Raw genomic sequence first — 22,218 nt, forward strand, 5'->3', positions numbered from 1 at the left:
AAAATACTAAAATATTGAAATTAAACAAGCACAAATAGAATATGTAGGACAGTAAAGTTGAAATAAAGCAGGAACATGATATGATAATGGAAAGTAAAACACTGTTAATTGTAGGCCATCTTAGAAAAGTCAGTTTTATGAAGGTGCGTGAAAGCTTCAGTGGATTCTCACACTGAGGGAGGGCTGTTCCAGAGTCCGCCCTTTGTTTTCTCTTAGCATTAGAAACCATTTCATTGAACCACCTTCTGAAACATGGTAACAATGGAAACTTCCACTTTACCAGTGATCATTTATTAGCCAGGGGAAGAGCTGCTGTCCTGTCACAGGAGTCAAATATTGCCAAGCTGCAGTCTGGCCGAATGTTTTTTTTATATTGTCTAAAAAACCAATTAGATTTGTCACACCAGAAATGACCCAGTAGTGGATGATGCCAGAGTGTGTGAAAGTGAGCCTTTGGCACTGCCACATCTATCACACATGGGAGATACTGATTCAAACATTTTGCTATGTTTAGTTTTAGAGTAACGCCTACCTACCGTCTTTAACAACATAATCCTCAAATCCAAGTTTGATTATTTTTGGACTAGTAGCCTCCATGATAACTGCCTTATGCACTGTTCTCTGCTGGGCTGCCAAGATATTTCATTAAAAAAAAAAAATCAAGTCCTTTCAGGTGATCTGTCTTAATTCTAGGTCAAGTCTCAAGTCATGAATATCAAGTCAAAGTCAAGTCTTTGATCAGTGTTAATCAAGCAAGTCTCATGTCCTCAAATGTGTCATTGACTTAAGTCCCCCACCTTTGGGTTCACATTACAGTTCTGAGAAACCCTGCAACATCTGGGGGCATTTTGTCTCATTTTTCCATCCTGTACACATGGATTCTTTTGAAACGTTTTTGTTCATTCATATCCATGTTAACTCTAACATTTGGTGGTGACTAATGAAAGCAGAAAGGGTTAATGCCCTAATTAGTTTTGTGTAGGTTTTGTTCTCAAAAACGTGTAAATCAATTTATATGTAATTTTAACGTGAGGCGCAGTACTCACAATGAGCCTCATGTAAGTGTTGTTTTGTGTACTGATCCTGACACTTTTTTGTGAAAACCCTTGTTGTGAATTGCTGGTTTCAGTCTGTCAATGCCAACTGGTCATCAGCAGTTGCACATTTGTGAGATTTGATCATTAGCATAATCAGTGCCCCTAATCTGCCTCATCCAGCTACCTGTTCTGCTCCGTTTGTGAACAAGTTTCATTCACAAAATGTTATGTAAGAGTAAAAAGACAGTTTTGACTGAGCTTCGGTTCCTGCTGTCAGAAACCAGCAGACAAAAATACCGAATTCAGCGGTCTTATTATGCTGCATTCCAGAGAACTCAGAACTTATTAATTCCAACCTCTTATTATAAACTCACAGTCAGAGTCCTGTTTGTGAGCTTGGGATGATTCCATCTATCCCGACTTCTTGAAAAAGTCATCGTATGACTTCGCACAACAATGGCAGCACCCACGGAAGCCTAAAATAATAGATATTATCACATAATAAAATCTGTACTGCATGGAAATTGATGTCTTAATATATCACCAAAGTGCTGTAAAATTAAATATATTGTAGTGTCTGCTACCTCATGTATCATTTTCTTTCCTTTGTGTTGTTTGTGCAAGAAGGCTGCACTGCTGAGGGTTCAAAGAAGTGAACACTCACCAGTGAAACCCATCATTTTTGTCAGGCTCAGCCATGTTGTTTTTTTTAATTAAGGCATTGTGTACTTGAAATTTCCAACTTCTGACCTCAAAGTGTTCCACCAGGAAAATGTTCACCTCTGACGTTGTCTTGAACACAGCATTAGAGCATTGTGGAGCTCACTCATAAAAATAATTTCTGTTTCTGTAAATTCACATTTTTATTTGATAGTAGATCAAGTAAATTTTATTTAATCAATCAAACAACCAATTAATCATTACATCCCAGATGAAGATATTTTTGAGCTATTTCTGAAAGAAAAAATATTCATGTTATACTAGAAAAGAGACCTTTACTAAAGGTAAAGGGTCTAAGCACAACAACGCGTCCTCAGAGCAGCTCTTTACTGAGCCCCAAATATAGAAATCATATATTAAAAAACATCTTGACCTGCCTATAGACCCTGAGGCAGCTGTCAGAGAGAAAGAATTTCCAAACTACTGTTGCTGAAAGATGCCAGTTAAAATCATGAGACCTTGCAGTAATTTGGCAGACCATGATGATGATATAGTTAACTGAATATTGATTTTGCATTAGGTTTATTTGATTTGATTTCAGCATCATATTGAAACTGTGAGGAGAGGCAGACTATCTGAACATGAAAATGCAGAGTCCAAGGAAATTGATGAATGCCACAAATTTTCTTCCATCACTTGTACATTAGGAGCGGTTCTTAACAAGGATCATTGACCCTCTTCAGATCTCAGCCCTCTCAGACAGCTTGTAAATGACAGGCTCTGTGAGTGTTGTATTAAATTTATCATAAAATAAAACTTGTATGCGAGTATGTTGAATTATTGGTATCTATAATCAATCCGTCTCTTCTTACTGGCTGCAAAATGTTTCCTTTGTGTAGCGATGAACAGTGTCAGAACAGTGAAATTGCGTGTTCACCCCACAGAAGCACGATGTTCTCCCCCCAATTCTCCTCAGTAGTAAGCACCGCTTTTGCATATTGCCATCCCAATTTGAAGGGCCACCCTGAAGACTTTGGATTGATTCTGCCATGCAGGTTTTTTAAACTCTCCAGTTTTAGCAGCAAAAGTTGGGAGACTGCATGAAGATCGACAGGGAAAAAAAAATCTGTGCCTGTCCATAAAGGTGCAGTGTGATATTGTAAACTAATACACTTTTTTAAAAAATCTAATTCAGTAGATATCTTCTTACGGTCCTTCCATTCTTTGTATGCTAAAAAAAAAAAACCTTAAGCTAATGAGCAACATGCTAACAGTCAGTGAGCACCGGCTGGCTGGCACTGGTTCTGTCAGCTTCTGACAGCACTCACCAGAGAAGCCGGCTCTTTCTGTTTTGTCCTTCCTGTCTCTCTTCTTCCTTCTACTCCTCTCTGTAAGTTCACGAAGATACATCACTGCTCCGGTCAGCAGTCAACATGGACAGAAAGACTAATTAGTTTACTGTAAACAGCCGAGTGTGGTTGGCTTGTACGTGGGTCGCTGCTGCAGACAGGTTGAGAAGCTGGACTGAAGATAAATCTGCTTTTCAATCCCAAAAGTTTGAAACTTAAACTCTGAGCTCTCTCTGAGGTCTGACCCCAACCCTCTCCCCCAAATTTCCCCGGCTCTCAGCAGCTGTCTGTCGGCTCTGTGCCTCAGCTCCGCCCCGCTCCTCTCCACACTTGTATTTTCACAGTGATAAAATATTACTTTCCCTCACTGAAGTGACCAGTAACTCGCAATGCATTCATAAATTTCAGGTCCAGAGCTTCTGAAGGAGCACTGAAGGGAGGGGTGTGTTTGTTTGGCTGTTGTGTTCAAATATCAGCTTTGTTTCTTCAAAATGACTCATCCCACCTTTAAATGCACTTGATACATATTCTACCATGTCAGCCAGTGTTGCATTGACACCCGCAGCAGTCAGTGACGCTCACCATGAACTCATTCATACATGAACAGTCTGTCTACAAGCCTCTCCCTGTTTTTCTGTTATTCACCAGCATTCACTTCTCCTGCTCCCTCTGCTTCTGTCACATTCTCACACACACACACACACACACACACACACACACACACACACACACACACACACACACACACACACACACACACAGTGACGACTGTAATTGTGAAATCATATTGTCAGGTTTCTCCAGCGCTGCCCTCCCCCCTGCTCCCTCCATCCATTTAGTTCACTCTGACATTTTTGACATGATTTCTCTATTTTTATTAGGGGGGGTGTTGGGATAGATTTTTTCCAGTCGCTGCTCAGATGGCCATGGGGAGGAGCTGCGTACAAATGGCCCGGCTTATAGGAATGTGGGATGGATTTTGTTTTTTCTTCTTGTGTGTGTGATTGAGGGCAAGGCACAAGGGGGCAATGTGGGTATACACACACACAGAGGGAAAGAGGCTGACTGCATGTTGGGAGTGTTGCACTGTAATAGACCAGATGTGTGTGCATATTTGGATTACCTTATAGTCAGGTATTTCTCTCAGATTTTCATCCTTTACATATGTTCCTTTGGCCATACATGAAGGTTAACCATTTGTCATTTGCAACCAAAAATAGAACATGTGTCTGCCTTCATTTAAAAAATAGTGAAATTTGGCATTGTTTTTCGGATATGCAGCCCCACCTGCAAGTTGGTGGCATCAGCTCCTCGGTATGTCAAGTATTAAACCCTGGCTGACTGGCATTACTTATGATATGTCTTCTAGGGAATAAAAAAACACTATATGGACGTGTTAACAAGTTTAAAATCTTGATTTTCTGATGAAGACCTTTACATCAAACAATTTGAATCTCAGGTTTAGAAAATAGTCACATCGTTGACTGATTTATGAGCACCAGTTATTGCAATAACCATGTCACATTTGAACATTTGAAAAATGACTTTGATGTCTTCAGGACAGATTTTTTTAATCTTTCCTGAGATCAAAGACCTTTCCTGATAACAGACAAAAGCATATATCATCTGATTGAATGCAATTAAGAAATGAAGTTGGGGCTTAATGATTTTGAGCATATTAATATATCATTTATCACAGCTGTAAGATGCTGGTAAACAAAAGCTTGACATTGCATCTTAAAAATATGCTTGAAAAGTACTTGAATTTGACTTTGGAAAAGGTTTAAAAACCCTCTGTAAGTTTATACATTTGAATCCTACATCAGTAACAACCAGATCCTTTCTCTGTGGGCCCCCGAGACTTCAGTTGCTCCACTCTGTCTCTCTGTGGTGTCTAATGTGCCTCTATCTGGGCTCCAACTTGTGAAACCCTGCAGAAGCCCTGGGTTAATCTGTGGAGACAGATGTGTTCATGTTGTCATAGCAACCGCTTCTTCTCCCTCTCATCCGGCAGGCCAAGTTCGACTCCATGAAGAAACAGATGGAGTCCATGGAGATGGAGGTGATGGAGGCTCGACTCATCAGGGCCTCTGAGCTCAACGGAGAGATGGATGATGACGACACAGGTCAGACACACTCCTACACACACACACAGCAAGTGGGCAAAATAACAGAAATGCCCCAGAACAGCAGTCATAACCAAGCTGCTGGGACTTGTGATATTTATGTTATGTTGCTTTATAAACTGACTCATAAAAATGCTAATTGTCAGACAGAGCTGCAGGACACCCACACAGGTGTCTGACTCGGTAGAAGTCTTCTCAGGACTGTGTAGGCGTGTTTGGATCAAGCCTGAGTGACAGCTCTCTGAGCTCTGTCACATCTGTTGAGGTGGAACAACTTCAGCCAAAGTAACTGTTGTACACTACTGTGTAATAAACAGATATTCACAGAGATAGAACTATACTGACTGAGAATGATCCTGTTCATGTTACAAAGTACCACCACCAATGCTGGTGCTAAAACAATACTTTTAAAATGTACCGGTGCCTAAATGGTGCCTGAACTCTGAAAAAGAAGCACAAAGTGAAGGTCAGTGACATTAAAGTGAAAATTCAGTCATTATCTACTCACCCCCATGCTGATTGAAGGTCAGGTTTAATTTTTTAGTCCACAAAACACTGCTCTAGCAGAAATATGATCATATTTACTAACCTGAGCAAAGGCTGCTGTGATCATCATCAGACACGTTGTATCTAGTGCTTTGTATCTCTGTTCCTCCTCTCCGGCCTCAGAGACCCCCACACTGCAGGCTGATGAGCTCGTCATGGGGTCACACAAGCAGTCAAACATGGTGCATCTCATGGTGTGACCCGGTGCATCACCAAATCTTTCCCCTCTTTACACGCAACTGTTTTTAAACATTTGCTGCACGTCTCGCCAGCTGTTGGACTGATATTGAGTGAAATACAAACACACTTTAGATTGTTCAGTTCAGCATTTAAACTGTGTTTACAATAGCTACTAGCTAACAGAAGGCTAATGTCACGTCACCCACTGTCAGAGCCATGTAGAGAGAGCGGACTGAGGATGCACTTGAATGTTGGTTGTTTGTCTCAAAGCAACCACTTTTCAGACAAAAAACTGAGAAAAAAACATTTTTGTGAAAGAGACATTTTTAAGCTGTGGTGTGAGCGGCCTCACTGTGTCCCGGCTGCTGTGGAGGTGAGGGGACTCTACTGGCGTCCCCTACCACCTGGCAGTGAAAACAGATCCAGGTTTGAAAAACACCAAAGTTATACAAAAGCAACAAAAGCTGATGTGATGACTTCTTTTGTCTGACCAACACTCCAAAATATATAATTACAAAAATTTAAAACAGTTGAAAACAACTGATCCTCTATGTTGGAATCAGATAAAGTTTGTCATTTCAGTTTTAAAAATTGCTTCAAAATTGTCAGTCTATTTTCTCTCAGTCAAAGACAAAGAGTCAAATCAATGTCTCTGACAAAGTTTAAATAACAAATTAACAGGACACCGCTGTTGTATTGGCTTCAACTAAACTGTACCAGAGTTTCTTCTTTCTCTAATCATAAAGAAACTGTGTTGACAAAAAGAATAAGTGGTCACAATTAGTCTTTCTGTAACGGTTAGTTTATTTGTGGAGCACCACTGACAGTCTCAACACAAACTTGGCCACAAACTTGTATTACTTGTTTTTTTCTCAACTCCCAGTATGAATTGTATATACACATACTCCCACACAGACGTTAATAGCAGTGATTCCCTCCTGAAAAGACCAGCAGGGAGTTCTACAGTGGAGGTGCAGGAACTGTAGGGGTGGTGTCCGATCGATGCTTTGACAAAAGCCAAGAAAAATGCGATGTGAAGAAGTGCATTAGAAATGGATCAGTTTAAAGTGAAAAATGAAGTAAGGATTCGGTTCCAGACGCCCTGCAGGCAGGCTGCCAGCTGTCTTTGTGTGGCATGCACACTTTGTGAATGTGGAATTGATTTTCTAAGTGTCTTCATTCATACTGCATAGGTTGGAACAGCTTTACTTGTTTGTACAATAGCAGAGCTTTGATTCAGGTGAAATGACACTGCAACACAATCATGAAGGCATTTTTCATGTCAGACTAAAGTACATTACAGGTTGTGCCATATAGAGATGTTTCAAAAAGCTTCTGGTTTGCTGAAGTTTGTCTGAGAGTGTTGGAACGGACTTCTTCAGTAAAGTCAAAGAACTTGAAATAACAGATATAGTTTGAACTGTCTGTGGGTGAACATGTTGGACATAAATCAGATGTCAGTAGCATGTGGTCCTGCTACAGTTGAGCTTAAAGGGACAGTTCATCCCAAAAAAATCTAAAAATCTATATCAATCAAAAAATCTAGATCAAAAATACATATTTTCCCGTGGCCTGTAGTGCTATTTATCCATCAGCAGAGCAGAGTTTTGGAGATATTAGCTCTAGACTTGTTTTCCTTTTGTCCAATATAAAGAAACTAAATGACATTTGGCTTGTGGTGCTGAAGCACCAAAAAGAAATTCATTTGAAAAATTAAAATCTGGTGTTTCTTTTCAAAAAACATGTTTTTTTTTTCCTAGTAGAAATAAAGTAGTTCCTACATGAAGATGATCACAACAAGGTCTATGGATTATCTTAAGTACCTGTGTCATGATTTCTTAAACTTTGAGATGTGTTTTTTGGAGGTTTGACTGATGCAGGCCGAGTGCTATTTAGTCCCATTATATTAGAGAGAAGACTGATATCTCCAAAACTCAGCAATACAGGCCAGAGAAAAAAGTATTTTTGATTTTGGGGTGGTCTGTCCTTTCAAAAGAGGACAAGATTTGATAACAAGGAGGCTTCTTACTAAGAAATGATCAGATATACTTTAAAGGTTATATTGTTTCTTTAATTTAATAAAAGTTACTTTGAGCGCTGGCAACTATAATCACCATAATCTCTTGAAAGCCATTTAAAATATCCTGGAAAATCAAGATATAGGACTGTGTACAGTCTTTTTTTTCATGCAAACATCATAATATGTACATTACACTATCACTATCCTTGCAAATAAATTTTGGAACACATTCAAGTTAGGAGTTTCTGTTTTGTTTTTTTGTTGTTTTAACTGAAATCCACATTTCAGCAAGTGTAATGTAACAAATGAAACAGAGGAGATGGAGCTGGCTTTGACTGTGAACATGCTGATCTGACAGGAGGAGAGTGGAGGCTGAAGTATGAACGAGCCATCAGGGAGATCGAGTTCACCAAGAAGAGACTGCAGCAGGAGTTTGATGACAAGCTGGAGGTGGAGCAGCAGAACAAGCGGCAGCTGGAGAGGAGGGTGAGTGGTGTAGTAGTCATTGTGTTCCATCTTGATATGAACATGCAGCTAGACTCTGTGTATTGTAGGGTTTTAACGTGTTACGTGACTCCACCGATCTGCCATTCATCGTTCTCCATGCTGTAAATTAAAGGGACAGTTTGGATTGTTTGAAGTGTGGCTGTATGAGGCACTTCTCCATAGTTAGTGTGTTACTGACAGCAGATGACGGTCGACATGACCCCAGTTTAGAGAAGCAGCAGGAGTACCAGTCCACAAAACTATATAATTACTATGAATACTAATTTCATTTATTTTCACTGCTTTAGTCAGTCTTTTCTGACAACAAACCACAGTGATATAAACCACATACTGCTCTTATACTCAGTCAAACTCTACATGAAGATAAAAACAGTAATTTTATCTTACGGAACACAGAAGTTGCTGGTCTACTGCTGCCTCGATCTGTTACCCCACGTCGAGACCGCAAACGTCACATCAGTATCGCTTCGCGTGATGACCGCATTGACACCACATTGAAGCATCTGTGTATACAGGCTCCATATTGTCCACCCATTTCAAAGCGTCCAGCAACAAATGAAGAGCCAAACTGTCTGTGCTTTGCAGTTTTCCTTCGATATGTGTGAATATTACTGATCACCATTAACATGATGAATAAGCACTGCAGTGTGTGGAAAACATAGAGCGCAGGTGGCTGTGCTCAGAGCAGTCAGGTGTTGGCGATCAGAGCAGAGGGATTAAAATTTAGCAGTGAAGTTGTCTAGTGGCAGGAAACATACAGATTGTTCACAAAAACACTGTAGAAAAAGTCTGAGAAGTTGCCATGTGTCGCTGCTGGCTGTGGGATTAAACCGAATGAGCTCTACCTAGGTTACAAAATGTGGAAAAATCAGATTTCCATTACCTTTTTATTGGGCACCAGCTTCACGTTTAAGCACATATTGTCAAAAACAATAGATTGAAGTCTAAATAAATGCATCAGCTGGTGTATACACCCATCAGACACAGCTGGGATATGAAATGCACGAAGCTGCACTGACAAAAATGTAAGCATTCCTGTTGTACAAGACGTGAGAGAAAAATGCACCTGACTTGCTTGTGGACAAGAGAGGGGTTTGGTTTGTTAGTGTTATTGTGTGACTTTGGTGAATCCAAACCAACCTTTTAAAACACAGGAATCACACAATAACGCAGTTCGAGGCAGCGATGGACCAGAAACTTCAGTGTTCTGCAGTGTAAACTTACTGATTTTGTCTAAGGTGTTCGGATGGTTTGGAGAGAGAGTTATTTGGTTTATATAATGTCAGTTTCCTGACAGAAAAGGCTGTCTAACAGCAAGGTCATGCTGTTAAAATATTCAGAATACAGTGCACACTTAAACTGATACAGATTTTTTTTAAGTAACTAAGATACATTTAGCACAGCAGTACATTGCTTAACTTCCTACACTGGTACTCCTGCTTCTCCAAACTGGGGGCGTGTCGGCCACCATCTACTGTAGGTGATACACTGACTATGGAGAAGTACCTCATAGAACTCCACTTCAAATAATCTGAAGTATCCCTTTAAAGATTTTTTTTTTTTTTTTTTTTTTTTTTTTACATTTTTTTAAGCCTACTTTGTTCCACTCCAGTGTAGATTTGTGCCTGGACAACTCTCCAGTTGTCAGACGTTGAATGTCTTTTCTGTCCAGGCTTCTTAATATGTTGAAACATTTTCTTTTCCACTTCTGATTTGCTGTATGTCTGTGTGTGTTTGTGTGTGTCTGTGTGTGTCTGTGCAGATCAGCGACCTGCAGGCTGATAACGAGGAGTCCCAGAGAAACATCCAGCAGCTGAAGAAGAAAACCCAGCGACTGACAGCTGAACTGCAGGACACCAAACTGCACCTGGAGGGCCAGCAGAGCCGCAACCACGACCTGGAGAAGAAGCAGAGGAAGTCAGTACACACACACAGAGTCATGTTTGAGCAGGTGTCTGCAGATACACGTGACTAAACACAGTTGTATTACCTTATTCTGTGTAGGGTCCAGTGGTGTTGCTGTAGTAACGGTGATAACTGTAAAGGGAAAAACTATATTATGCTCCAGATTGTTTATAGCATCATGCTGTGCAGAGAGAACAGACAAGTCTCCAGCTCATTTGTTCAGCTGCTAAAGTGTGTGTGTGTGTGTGTGTGTGTGTGTGTGTGTGTGTGTGTGTGTGTGTGTGTGTGTGTGTGTGTGTGTGTGTTTGTACTAGCAGGGGACATGCTGTGTGTCTGTATATCTGTTGCTGAATATGCATGCTGTTGTTAAAACAGAGGTGTGATCTTCTTAGCAACCAGCTCAGCACATTTTAAGTGATTAGATTTGTTACTTGAACTTTCACTCTATGAATTTAGCTTCTTAAATGTCATCAGAGTTGTGGTAGCACTGCTTCATTAGAGTGTTTTGACAGTGTTAATCAGTGGAGTGTGTGTGGGTGTGTGTTTGCGTGCAGGTTTGACAGCGAGCTGAGCGCAGCCCAGGAGGAGGTACAGAGGGAGAGGAGCCTGAGGGAGAAACTGGCCCGAGAGAAAGACATGCTGTCCGGAGACGCTTTCAGCCTCCGACAGCAGCTGGAGGTGTGTGCCTGTGTGCTCCAGTTTGTGTGTTTTATTTTATTTATTTTCATTTGTGTAATTACAGCAAAATTTCCTCTGGTGATGGCAGGATTTTGCTCTCTGTGGTGTCTGTTCTTAGCGTATCTTTATGCCCGGTGGTGCCAAAAGTGGAACCACTCATAGATTTATTCAACCAGCTGGATCCATAGTAGTAGTTACAAAAATAGGGACTTTTCTTTTGCTTATATAAGCATTATGTAAAACAGTGATTCCAGAACTTTTTAGGCATACACTTCCTTCTACCTCCTGACCAGGGTGATGCACCCCAATCTCTCACATCTTTGGAAAAAACAACATAGCCTATTTATGGGCGTCACTATGGTGAACTCACACACCTAGGCAGTGTTGTAGACATCATCAGATCACTGTAGGGACAGATGCAGACATAAAAAGCAGGATCAACAAGGCTAAGGTGGTGTTCAACATGCTCAGAACAAGAACTCAAAATACATCTCAATCAACAACAAAATGCACATCTTTAACTCCAACGTGAAGCAGGTGATGCTGTATGGATCAGAGACATGAAGAACAACAAAACACACAACAAACAGGCTGCAGACATTCATTAACACCTGCCTCAGGAGGATTCTAAACATCTGGTGGGCAAAGTAAGCAATGTGTACCTGTGGAAAAGAACAAGGATCCCACTGACTTATAAATTCGAAGGAAATAGTGGAGTTGGATTGGACACCCCCTCAGAAAATGTGCCACAAACATCACCTGACAAACCTTGACATAGAACCCCCAAGGAACGGGGAAAAGAGGTCGCCCCAGGAACAGCTGGAGAAGAAATGTCCTGGCAGAAATGTCTGGGAGTGGGGTCAGCTGGGGAGATCTCAAAAGAATCGCCAACAGCTGAATGAGGCGGAGGACTGTGTCAGGAGTCTGTGCTCTCCAGAGGAGCAAAGAGCTGAAATGTGGTGAAGGCAGCACATTCAGATGCTAATAAAGACTTTACAACAATTTAAATTAATTTTCAATAAAGTTACACACAATCTGATACATACACAGACTCAGAAACATGTACAGTGGGCTCTCCCAATGATTGACAGAGAGAGGTGTGTGAGTAGATCCAGGAATCTAGTAGTAATTATATGAATACCAAAATGACAACATGACATTTTTCCTCTCACACACGTCCAACAAGCAGCTGGCCCTCCCCACTTTTAGAAACCCTGATGAGAAAGGGCTTACAGTGTGGCAGCATTGCTGCACAAGCAATCGTTTTAGGATAAAAGGACCAGACTTGGCAGATGTGTTGATCGATACATTGGCGACAATTCTGGATATTTGGCCGTCACAAAGTCGCACCCTGCTGGGTGTAACAGCCATTTTTCAGAATGACCTCTAGCAGTTGGTCAAACCTTCCTATTCCATTGGACCCACATGCAATAACACATATCATCTAGATGCTAGTATCCCTGAGAACTAAAAAAAAAATACTCACTCACAATTCTATGGACTTTTTACAAAATCATTTTTCATGTTGTTATAATTTTATTAGTTGTATAGTGCTGTGAATCAGGAAAAACTGTTGATCGATTGATTGATTTGTCTTGCATCATACCAGCAACATCATAGACAAACATCAAGACAAGAAACAAAATACTTTTAACATGACATCTTAATCACAAAAACTAAGACGGGGACAAACACTACACTGCATTTAAGAATATAAACACAGAAAATGACATTCAAGGTCTTTTAACATACATTTGATCTAAGATTGAGATTCATACTTAACTTTAAGATTGACTGGTGCAGTAAAGAGTTTTTCAGTCTGACCTCATAAGATCACAGGACCCTTGTGTCTCTGGTTGGATGGTAACAATCTGTATTCACTGTTCAGGACATGGCTGGGATTAGAAACAATGTTGTGAGCCAGTATTATGGTCGGCTGATTCATAGAGTTTCTCCAAAGCTTGGCCTACAATCTGTGAGCAGATTTTCATGTGATGGAGCAGTTTTGACTTCAGAGCAGTGGACTAACACTTGTACCATATAATATTACAGTGCTGTAGAAGACTCAGAATCACAGAAGTGAAAAACCGAACAAGAATTTGTCTGCTCGCCCCAAAAGACCGAAGACATCAAAGAAGATAAATTCTTTGTTTTGACTTTTTGCTGACAAGTTCAGTGTGATCTTTCCATTATAATTGATGGTCGATCATAACACCCAGGTATTTATATGAAAATACCTGCTGAATTTTATGGATAATGAAAGGAACTTTATGAGTCAGATGGTGACCCAAATACAATCTCTTCTGTTTTCTTTGTGTTTATCTCAAGAGCATTTTTCACTTTATTTATTTATTATTTTATCACTCTACTCACCTGCTTTGTCCACAGCAGTTTGGTGCAGTCCAGAGTTGTCTGAGTCACTGAACGAAGATATTAAAACTGTATCATCAGAATACTTTAAAACAGTATTTCTTAAACTTTTTACACCATGTACCACTTCACAAAATACTGAGCACTTCAAGTACCACTTTACTCTTTTGCACCGTGTTGTACTAACATGACACTTGTTAAGTAGCTACTAGCACGTGTGCTCAGTTCACTGTCATATTCTGCCTTTGACCGTAATAGTTCCTGTTTGGAGCCAAGATTGTTGTGTTCTTGAAGCATTCATTTTCAATGGCTTCATTTTAGCTCTGTTTACTATCTTACCAGTCTTATATCTTACCTTAACTTTATCTTGCCAGTTTAGCTCGTGTATACCAGTAATTAGACTGATATTGAATCAAAAATACAGCATGTATGTAACAGAAGTAACACACACATTATTGTGTTAGTGGGGAGGCGTTCCTAACCTGTTTATTTCCTGACAAAATGGCTGCTTGCAGTTATTGGCGTACAACACTTTGGCCACCCGCAAGCTGCTGTTTCCATAAGTGTAAAAAGTCAAAGGTCAACTTTTGTTGACAACAAACAGTGAGAATCCGTCTGCCCATTATTGCATGTGCCAATGTATCGATCAACACATCTGCCAAACGATTGTCATGATATATTGGACTAAGAGGCTGGAAATTTCCTCAAGTGGTAAAATGAAGTGCATTTTGTTTCTCATCACATAATAATGTTCCAGAAAAGTTTTTTTTTTTCATTTTTTTCAAGTGCACTCTCTCTGTTTTGACCTGTGAAATCTTCCACATGGTGTGTCTGACACACTCCCTCATTCACTCACTTCATTACTACTTCTGTTCTGTTTCCAGTACCTGACTTACATTTCACTGTAGTAACTTCAAAATTAAACTGAACAATTTTAACACTTTTTTCCATAATGTAAAAACCTCTCATGTAATGAACTCTGAGCTAACTTCATCATAATTAAACACACTAGTTCAAGTGTGGGTCACAGTAGAATGAAATCATTTGCAGTATATAAAGCTGATCTTGTAGATTACTCTAGTAGTTATTATGTTATCACTTGACATGTGACTTTTGAGAGAAAAGTGAGACAGTGCTAAAAACACATAGAAAAGAGCATTTCGGGTTTGCTAAACAGAACAGAGCTATGAGCTAAGGTTATAGCTGTGTTTGCAATGATGGTTAACTTTTAATTTCCATTAAATATTGGTGTGATTTTAGTGACCTCGGGTTTATTTTAGATTAAGTGAACTATTTCCAGATGTCCTGATGGCTGCACCATTTTCATCATTTTTTAAACTCTGCATGCCTCTGCAATATTTTATACACATTCCCTTATAATTGAACATCTCTTATTTGTTGTGTAGAAAGTTGTGGATCTTGATTAAATCTGTAATAAAGTTCTGCAGAGTTGCGCTGTGGATGTCCACACAGCATGAGTTTGTAATTATGAATCCAAGTTGTGGAAATATTTCTGTGTGTGTATGCGTGTACACGTTGTAGCCACCTGCTGAGCAGAGTAAATAATTGCTCAGCTTTCCCTCAACACATGTATATGTGTCTGTTCCTGTTCCCGTTCCTGTTCCACGTTTACTCTGTAATCTCCTGGCTGTCCCTGCAGGACAAGGACCTGGAGGTGTGTGCAGTCAACCTGAAGCTGGACCAGCTGGAGGCCGAGCTGCAGGACCTCAACTCCCAGGAATCCAAGGATGAGGCATCACTGGCCAAGGTCCTCCTCTTTTCTTCACTTTTACGGTTCTTCTTTGTGCTGGGTTTTGCACTTTTTTTCAGCTTTTTGTCCTGAAACTTTCTGTTTCTTTCACTGCTGTTAGCAGCACAGTCAGTCAGGTACAAATACAAACTTGTTTTTTTATAAAGTAAAGTTTTATTATGTATATAATGTATTATTTTGTCTTATTCAGGTGAGGAAGCAGCTCCGTGACATGGAGGCCAAGGTGAAGGACCAGGAGGAGGAGCTGGATGAGCAGGCCGGCACAATCCAGATGTTGGAGCAGGTACAGTCAAAGCACAGTGCTCTTATTATAGTAACTTATTCAACACAATATTACAGTTACATTTCTTCATTTTTTAAGAACAGAACATAATTCGATAGATAAATCCCTGACATTCCCCTACAGTGATGTTTGTGTCCACCCAATCAAACAGTTCAATAGTCCAGTGTTTCCCAAACTTTATGTCTGGAGACCAACTTTTTAAAAATGACAATAGGCCTTATCAATAAATCTTGGGAAGTGTTAATTTGCACATAAATGAATGTTGCTAACTATTTTTACTGCCATCACCTTATGCTATCTTGATGTATGCTATTGAAAACATCCTTCATAAATTAGACATAAATGCGATGTTGAGACAACTCAACATTTCAAGGCAACTTACTGTGATATATTTTTGTGTTTTGAGACCAACTTAAACTCTTAAGTTTAAACGTATGTATTTTGCTGACCTATAATCTCTTTGCCTTTGGCTCTTGTTTTTTTTGTCTTAACAGTAAAACAATATACACTTTTTAAATGCTTTATAAAAGATATAAATCTTAAATTTGCAGTTTATTTTCCATAGTCTTTCATTTATTTGGTGACCCAATTAAAATCTCCTGTGACCTACCTGGGGGTCATGACCCAGTTTCTTGAAATGACTGCAGAAGTTAATATCTTTTTGCTCTGTTCTGGTCTGCACCAACTCCTGAGAAAAGTATCTGTCTCATCAGAACTTAAATAGTCCATAATGCTAACCAGTTAGTCTCTAACTGTGTCTGTGTGTTGTTCGGTGTTGGGCAGGTGGTGTACACTGAATCAGTTTAAGAACAGCTGCAGTGAGACTGAGCCATACAGTAAATGTGTTGATAATCCAAAGCAAAGCACTTGAAGAGGCTAAAGAGTCAATAAAACTGAGAGGAGCTGCAGGGTTAAATGATAATGGATTTGTCATAATGCTATTTTGGAAAACATTGGTTATTGCAGCTTTAAAGGAATAGTTTACCCCAAAAATATGATATACTGATGATGTGCTCTTCCTCGTGTCAGTTTTTAACATCACCCACATAAACTCCCTGTGGCCTCTGTTGGTACCAGACTGACACTCAGTGCTTTCAGTGCAGTGTTTTCTCAGAGTGATACACAGTTAGTGCTGGGAATTCAGCTGTTACACCACTGTGCTCAGTGTGATGAGTGTGTGCTCTGAATATTTTGCTTATACTTGTTTACTTGAGTTCAAGTTTGACAAAGTATTACTGCCCTTGCCAGCTCTTTCAAAGCAAATAAAAAATAAAGAAAAAACAATATTGCAGCCCTGTTACATGGAGAAGTGTTAACTGATAGAGGGCAGAGACCCCGATGGTAAAATAGAATACAAACAAGATGGAGGATTGTCTCCTTTACAAAACTCATACACCTACACAAACCTCAGACAGGAGAAGCTAGGCTACAAGACGAAGTTTTAAACTATGATATAGAGCAATGCTACAGAACTACTGCTCACTGAATACTGCTGATAATACTTAAAACAACACACATGGTTTGCCTAGCTTAGCATAAAGACTGTAAGCAAGGGGAAACAGCTACCTGTTTACCTTGAACTTTACCTTCCTGCTCCCCTCAGATGTTTTTTTTGCTCTCGACAGGTCCAGCTCAGTGTGTATTGACTAAATCAGCCAATCAAATACTCATTAAAGGGTAACTCACAGAGATTAAATTAAACCAAGATATCCAAATTTTTAGTTTATAATGTGGGTCGAACTCCAAAAAGCATCTGTCTGTATTCTAGTTTCACGAATGACCAAAAATCACAACCAATTTTTTTTCTGACTCAAGGAGGTCTTTCTTCATTAACTTACTGAATTTTTTGTTCAACTCACATCAACATTTGACTATTTCCTCAAGGGCTGCAACTAAGGATTATTTTCATAGTTGATTAATCTGTTAGTTATTGATTGATCGTTTAGTTGTTTTGTTCATGCAATGTGAGAAAGTTGCGAAAAATGTTGATCAGCATTTCCCAAGGCCCAGAGTGACGCCCTCAAATGTCTTGTTTTGTCCAAAGCCAAAATATTCACTTTTCAGAAGCTGAAATCAGAGAAATGTGACTTTATTTCTTAAAAAATTACTCAAACTGATTCATCAATTATCAAAATAGTTGGCAACTTATTTAATAATTCATTTTGGCCGGTTGATTCATTCAACTGGCCAGTTAACACAGATCTTGTTTACTTGATCTGCAGACAAATAGAAACATAAAAACGACAAATGTGTGTTTTTTAAGGAGAATTATGATTGTCAAGAAATTGTTGACGCACTCCCCTTAAAACCACATTTTTTTTTTACACATATATATGTCTTTACATTCCTGCTTTGTAATATCAATCACACAAGATATAAGGTGTTTATTAGTGAGTTTTAGAGGGAATTGTCTCTTTTTACATTAGACACAGCCATGTTTCACCCAGATTCATGCTAAGATAGACTAACCTCTGTACTTAACACAAGTGTAATCAGTAATTTTAATTGCATTTTGATTTGCTTCAGTTTATAACTGGGATAGACCCATGATGGGTCTTTTCAGCTTTTAGTCTTCCTTGCATATTCTCGTTATTGTTTATATCATATGTCAAATATTTTGCTGAAGCGCATATTAAACGATCAAACCTCAGTATGCATCATTCAAACATCTGTAAAACAGAAACTTTCATTGCAGTTTCCATGGAAAGATTGAATCAAGACAACTTTGTGAAACGACTACACACAAACATGATCAAATTGTCAAATACAGTTCCAGTGGAAATTAAGAATTTCTCACCCAGCACTATTTTAGATGTGAACATGGTGTGAATTACTGGGACTCAGTAGAGCAGCACAGTCAGTCAGGACATTTGTCTGTCTAACGAACACACTGTAAGACATTCGAGTTGGTGAAACTAGTCACTTCCAGCAGACAGACTTGGACAGCAGACTACCAGAGCCTGACATTATACATACTGATATACCTATGTCTTAGTTTTTTGTGTCTAAACACCAGTTCTAACCTTCAGCTGCAGACTGAGCTGTAGTGCTGCTCCCAGAGGGAAAAAGAAGAAAGCAGAGGTTTTCTCATCCTAACTCCCTGTGAGCAGATGTCAGAGTTTATTAGCAGTATAGAGAACAATAGCAAGTACTGTGGACATACGCACGCCTATGAATAATATATGGAAATAAGGTTGCAAATCAGCAGAGTGTTCCTTTAAGCCATGATGAGAGCAGAGTTTAAAATAAAATGTTTTTTTTTATTCAGGCCAAGCTGCGTCTGGAGATGGAGATGGAGCGTCTGCGTCAGACACACTCCAAGGAGATCGAGAGCAAAGACGATGAGGTGGAAGAGATCAGGCAGTCCTGCAGCAAGAAGGTAAGCAGGTTCTATACACGTACATGCACATATTTTAATACTGTTTTTTAAGTTTGCAATAGCTTCAGCTTTTTGTTCTACTTTAGTGATTTAATGAGTGGATGAAACAACGGAGACAGGGATAGAAAAAAAGAAACAAGAGAGCATGGAAACACTTGTTGTGCTGACAACAACAGCAAAGAATACTGCAATAAATAAATAAATGTTGCAGTTAAAGTCACTTTACAAGACATCTCTGTTCAATACACAAACAGAAGCATTCATAACTTTGTGTAACCATTTCACCTTCCTGCTCCTCTCAGATTTCTCCTGCTTGAATCTGTATTTTTCCTGACTTCAAGTCAGTGTGTAATGACTGAATCAGCCAATCAAATACTTGTTAAATGGTGATTCAATAGGGACAGATTGAAAACAATAAAAGCATGTTCAAAATTGAAGCAGCAGAGACCGAGATATCCTGACTTGTATTTCTTAATATCGGTAGAGCTTCAAAATCCTTCCAAATATGTATGTATTCTGGTTTTGAGAACAACCAAAAATCACAACCAAATATTTTTCATGACTCCAGGAGATCGTTTTTATTCAATTACTGATCTTTTTGTTGAACTGCAACTAATGATTACTTTCATTACAAAAAATGTTGATCATTGTTTCCCAAAGTCCAATGTAACCTCCTCAAATGTCTTGTTTTGTCCACAACCCAAAGATATTCAATCTGTTGTCATGGAGGAGTCAAGAAAACAGAAAAATATGTTAACATTTAAGAAGTTGAAATCAGAGAATTTTAACTTTAACAACCAATTGATAGAGTAATCAATGAGTCGTTGCAGCTGTAATTTCCCCACATATAGCCTTATTTTTTGCATGAAAAAATTCAGAATTGCTTTTAGTTTCATTCTTTCCAGACTTAAGCAACACATGTCTTTAAAATCTTAGTTAGCTGCACACCAGTTTTCTGGAGGGGTCTTTATTTGAAGTAGGCTTATACTGGAGACAAGCCATTATTTCTCAGCAGCCCTAATTATCATGTTTCACTGATTTGCTTTTGATCCTATTTGGTGTTAATACAAACTTAACACTTTGTCTTGTCTTGTTAAACTCATTCTGACTTACATTTCCACATCACTAATCCCAACACTTTATCTTCTCTTAGAGAAATAGAGAGTTTTCATTCACTCTTAATTTCTAGTGCTTTCCACTTTGCCATATTTTTGGGGTTGCTGTTAAGCTGTTGCCAGTGAAACTCGGCACTTCTGCACATATATTTCACATTAAAAGTTCTGGCAGCTCAAAGGGCATTACGCTTTTGCTGACTTTTAATTTGTAATACATATAGGAAGTGTTAAGTTAACAGATGGTAGCTCAAAAAAACAAAAACAAAGGAGAACAATTGGAAATAATTAATGGATTAAATGTCCAGTGTGTTTATTTAGGGAGATTTATTGGCAGAATATGTCAGAAATTGAATATGATATTTATAAGTATGTTTTCAGTAGTGCATAATCACCTGAAGTATGATTGTCCTTTCATTACTTTAGAAATAATTATATCAGTGTTATCTTACTATTGTGATATTAGACTAGATTGTTGTCTTCTACTTTTAAAAGCTGCATCACAGTAAATTGGTGCAGTTTTCTATCAGTTTCATTATATCCACATTACTGATGGTTACTGATAATTATTAATCAAAACTATGATTTTGTCCACATCACCCAGCCCTACTTTATATTCTGTTGGGTAGTTTAATGTCTACAGTAATATATCATATTCTGTAAGATCATTACTGTTTGAGAATTTTAAGTACTCAATGTGAAAGAAAACGTGTACATCAAGATGTATACAGTGGCATAGCCTAATGATATCAAGCTATTATTTATAAGTCATGTTATTCAGCCCAACTTGGAAAGAGGCCTTTATATCTACTGAGGGCTCTGGTTCTCTTCCATGGTAGCTGCCATGTTGAACCACCATGTTTCTACATTGATCCAGAACAGATTAACCAAACACTGGCTCTGGATTCAGCCTTTCATGTTCTGCCACCATAGATTCTTCTACACCAGGGGTCTGAAACCTGCAGCTCTGGAGCCACATGCTGCTCTCTCCCCCCTCTCCAGAAGCTCCATGTAGCTTTTGACAAAAACTTACATGGAAATAAATAACAACTATCAAACATTTTAATTTTCATTTATCACAAAAGCAAAAAAGTGTATTTGATCAAATAAAATGGGCATCATACCTTACATCTATTTCTTGGTGCCTTTGACTCTAAATTTTGTCAGTGGCTATTCTTAAGTCTCCCTAAGCTAGCTATAGTCACCAAATCCAAAAAAAGAGGAGTCTCTGAGGAAACTAATAGTTTGATCTCCAGACAGATTTTTAGTTTGTATCTTTGGCCAAAGAAATGTCTCTTTTGTGAGTAAAAGTTGCAGGTTGTCCTACACACTTGGAAGGAAAGAAGGAGATGAGGTGTTTGCCACTAAATCACACACTTGTCCTTAACACCAGCATTTGTGTTCAAAGGAGCAACTCGAAGCAGCAGAGTGGTTTGTATGACGCCATGTTGTTGTACTGATGAATCAGTCAGTAGAATGTCCTGTGTGTTATGCTGGACAGTGTGTGTGGTTTGGTAACAAAACCTCTTCCTCTTAATGCTTGTTTTCAGCAAAAAGAATTAAATTAACACATGAATATACAGAGAATTTTCAGCTGCATATATAATTGCATTAGTTGTAAATGACTCTTTATGTAAATTATTTGACCTTTTTTTAATTCACGTTTGTTTACATATCAGCATAATGTCTCCCATTGGTGGCTTAACTGTCACATGTTATCAGTATGACGGAGTAGAGGAGTTTTTGTGTGTCTGTATATGTGTGGGTGTGTGTTTTGCTGTCTCAATCTGGGTGTATCTTTAGCCTTGTGCTATTAACTGTTAATGCTGTTTTGTGTTTGTTTTGCTCTGCCAGTGCTGACTGCCCCATCACTGGCCTCCACCAGCGGAGCCCTCATTAGCCCACGCATAATTAGCTTTTTCTACACTTACACTAGCTGGGAGCGCTGTGTCTACACTGTCTCTCCCAGTGACATTTACATAGTGATGCATTATTTGATGATGAATTATGCTGATATATAAAGGAAGGAAACTGCCCTTTATTACTGTCTGTGCACATTTTAATACGTACAGGTTCTCGTTAGCCTCAAAACAGATTGTTTCTCATTTATATTTATTAAAGTCCACCTCCATTTGTTTTGAACAATATAAAATGTTCTGCCAGAAGTAATAAATTGTGTCTGATATGTTCTTTTTTTTCAAAATGAGTTCAAATACCTTGTTAAAAAGGCTTACATATAGTTCTACGCCTCCACATCATTTAGTATTCAAGGATTCCTGAATATGCAAATAGTCC

General features: G+C 38.9%; 1 protein-coding gene across 11 annotated transcripts in view; it reads left to right on the forward strand.

Annotated features, from left to right (window-relative positions):
• myo18ab (myosin XVIIIA b) overlaps positions 1-22,218 on the forward strand; it is a 206,342-nt gene that overhangs the window by 140,958 nt on the left and 43,166 nt on the right. For all 11 annotated transcript variants that reach the window (XM_084716789.1, XM_084716790.1, XM_084716795.1 and 8 more), the window contains 7 exons: positions 5,061-5,172; positions 8,277-8,404; positions 10,188-10,342; positions 10,885-11,008; positions 15,039-15,146; positions 15,340-15,432; positions 18,701-18,811. In XM_084716789.1, the coding sequence (XP_084572915.1) occupies positions 5,061-5,172; positions 8,277-8,404; positions 10,188-10,342; positions 10,885-11,008; positions 15,039-15,146; positions 15,340-15,432; positions 18,701-18,811 (831 nt within the window). The remainder of the gene's footprint in view (positions 1-5,060; positions 5,173-8,276; positions 8,405-10,187; positions 10,343-10,884; positions 11,009-15,038; positions 15,147-15,339; positions 15,433-18,700; positions 18,812-22,218) is intronic.

Source organism: Lutjanus erythropterus, chromosome 4 (assembly GCF_056507025.1).
Source record: "Lutjanus erythropterus isolate fLutEry1 chromosome 4, fLutEry1.hap2, whole genome shotgun sequence".
NCBI classification, from domain to species: Eukaryota; Metazoa; Chordata; class Actinopteri; order Lutjaniformes; family Lutjanidae; genus Lutjanus; species Lutjanus erythropterus.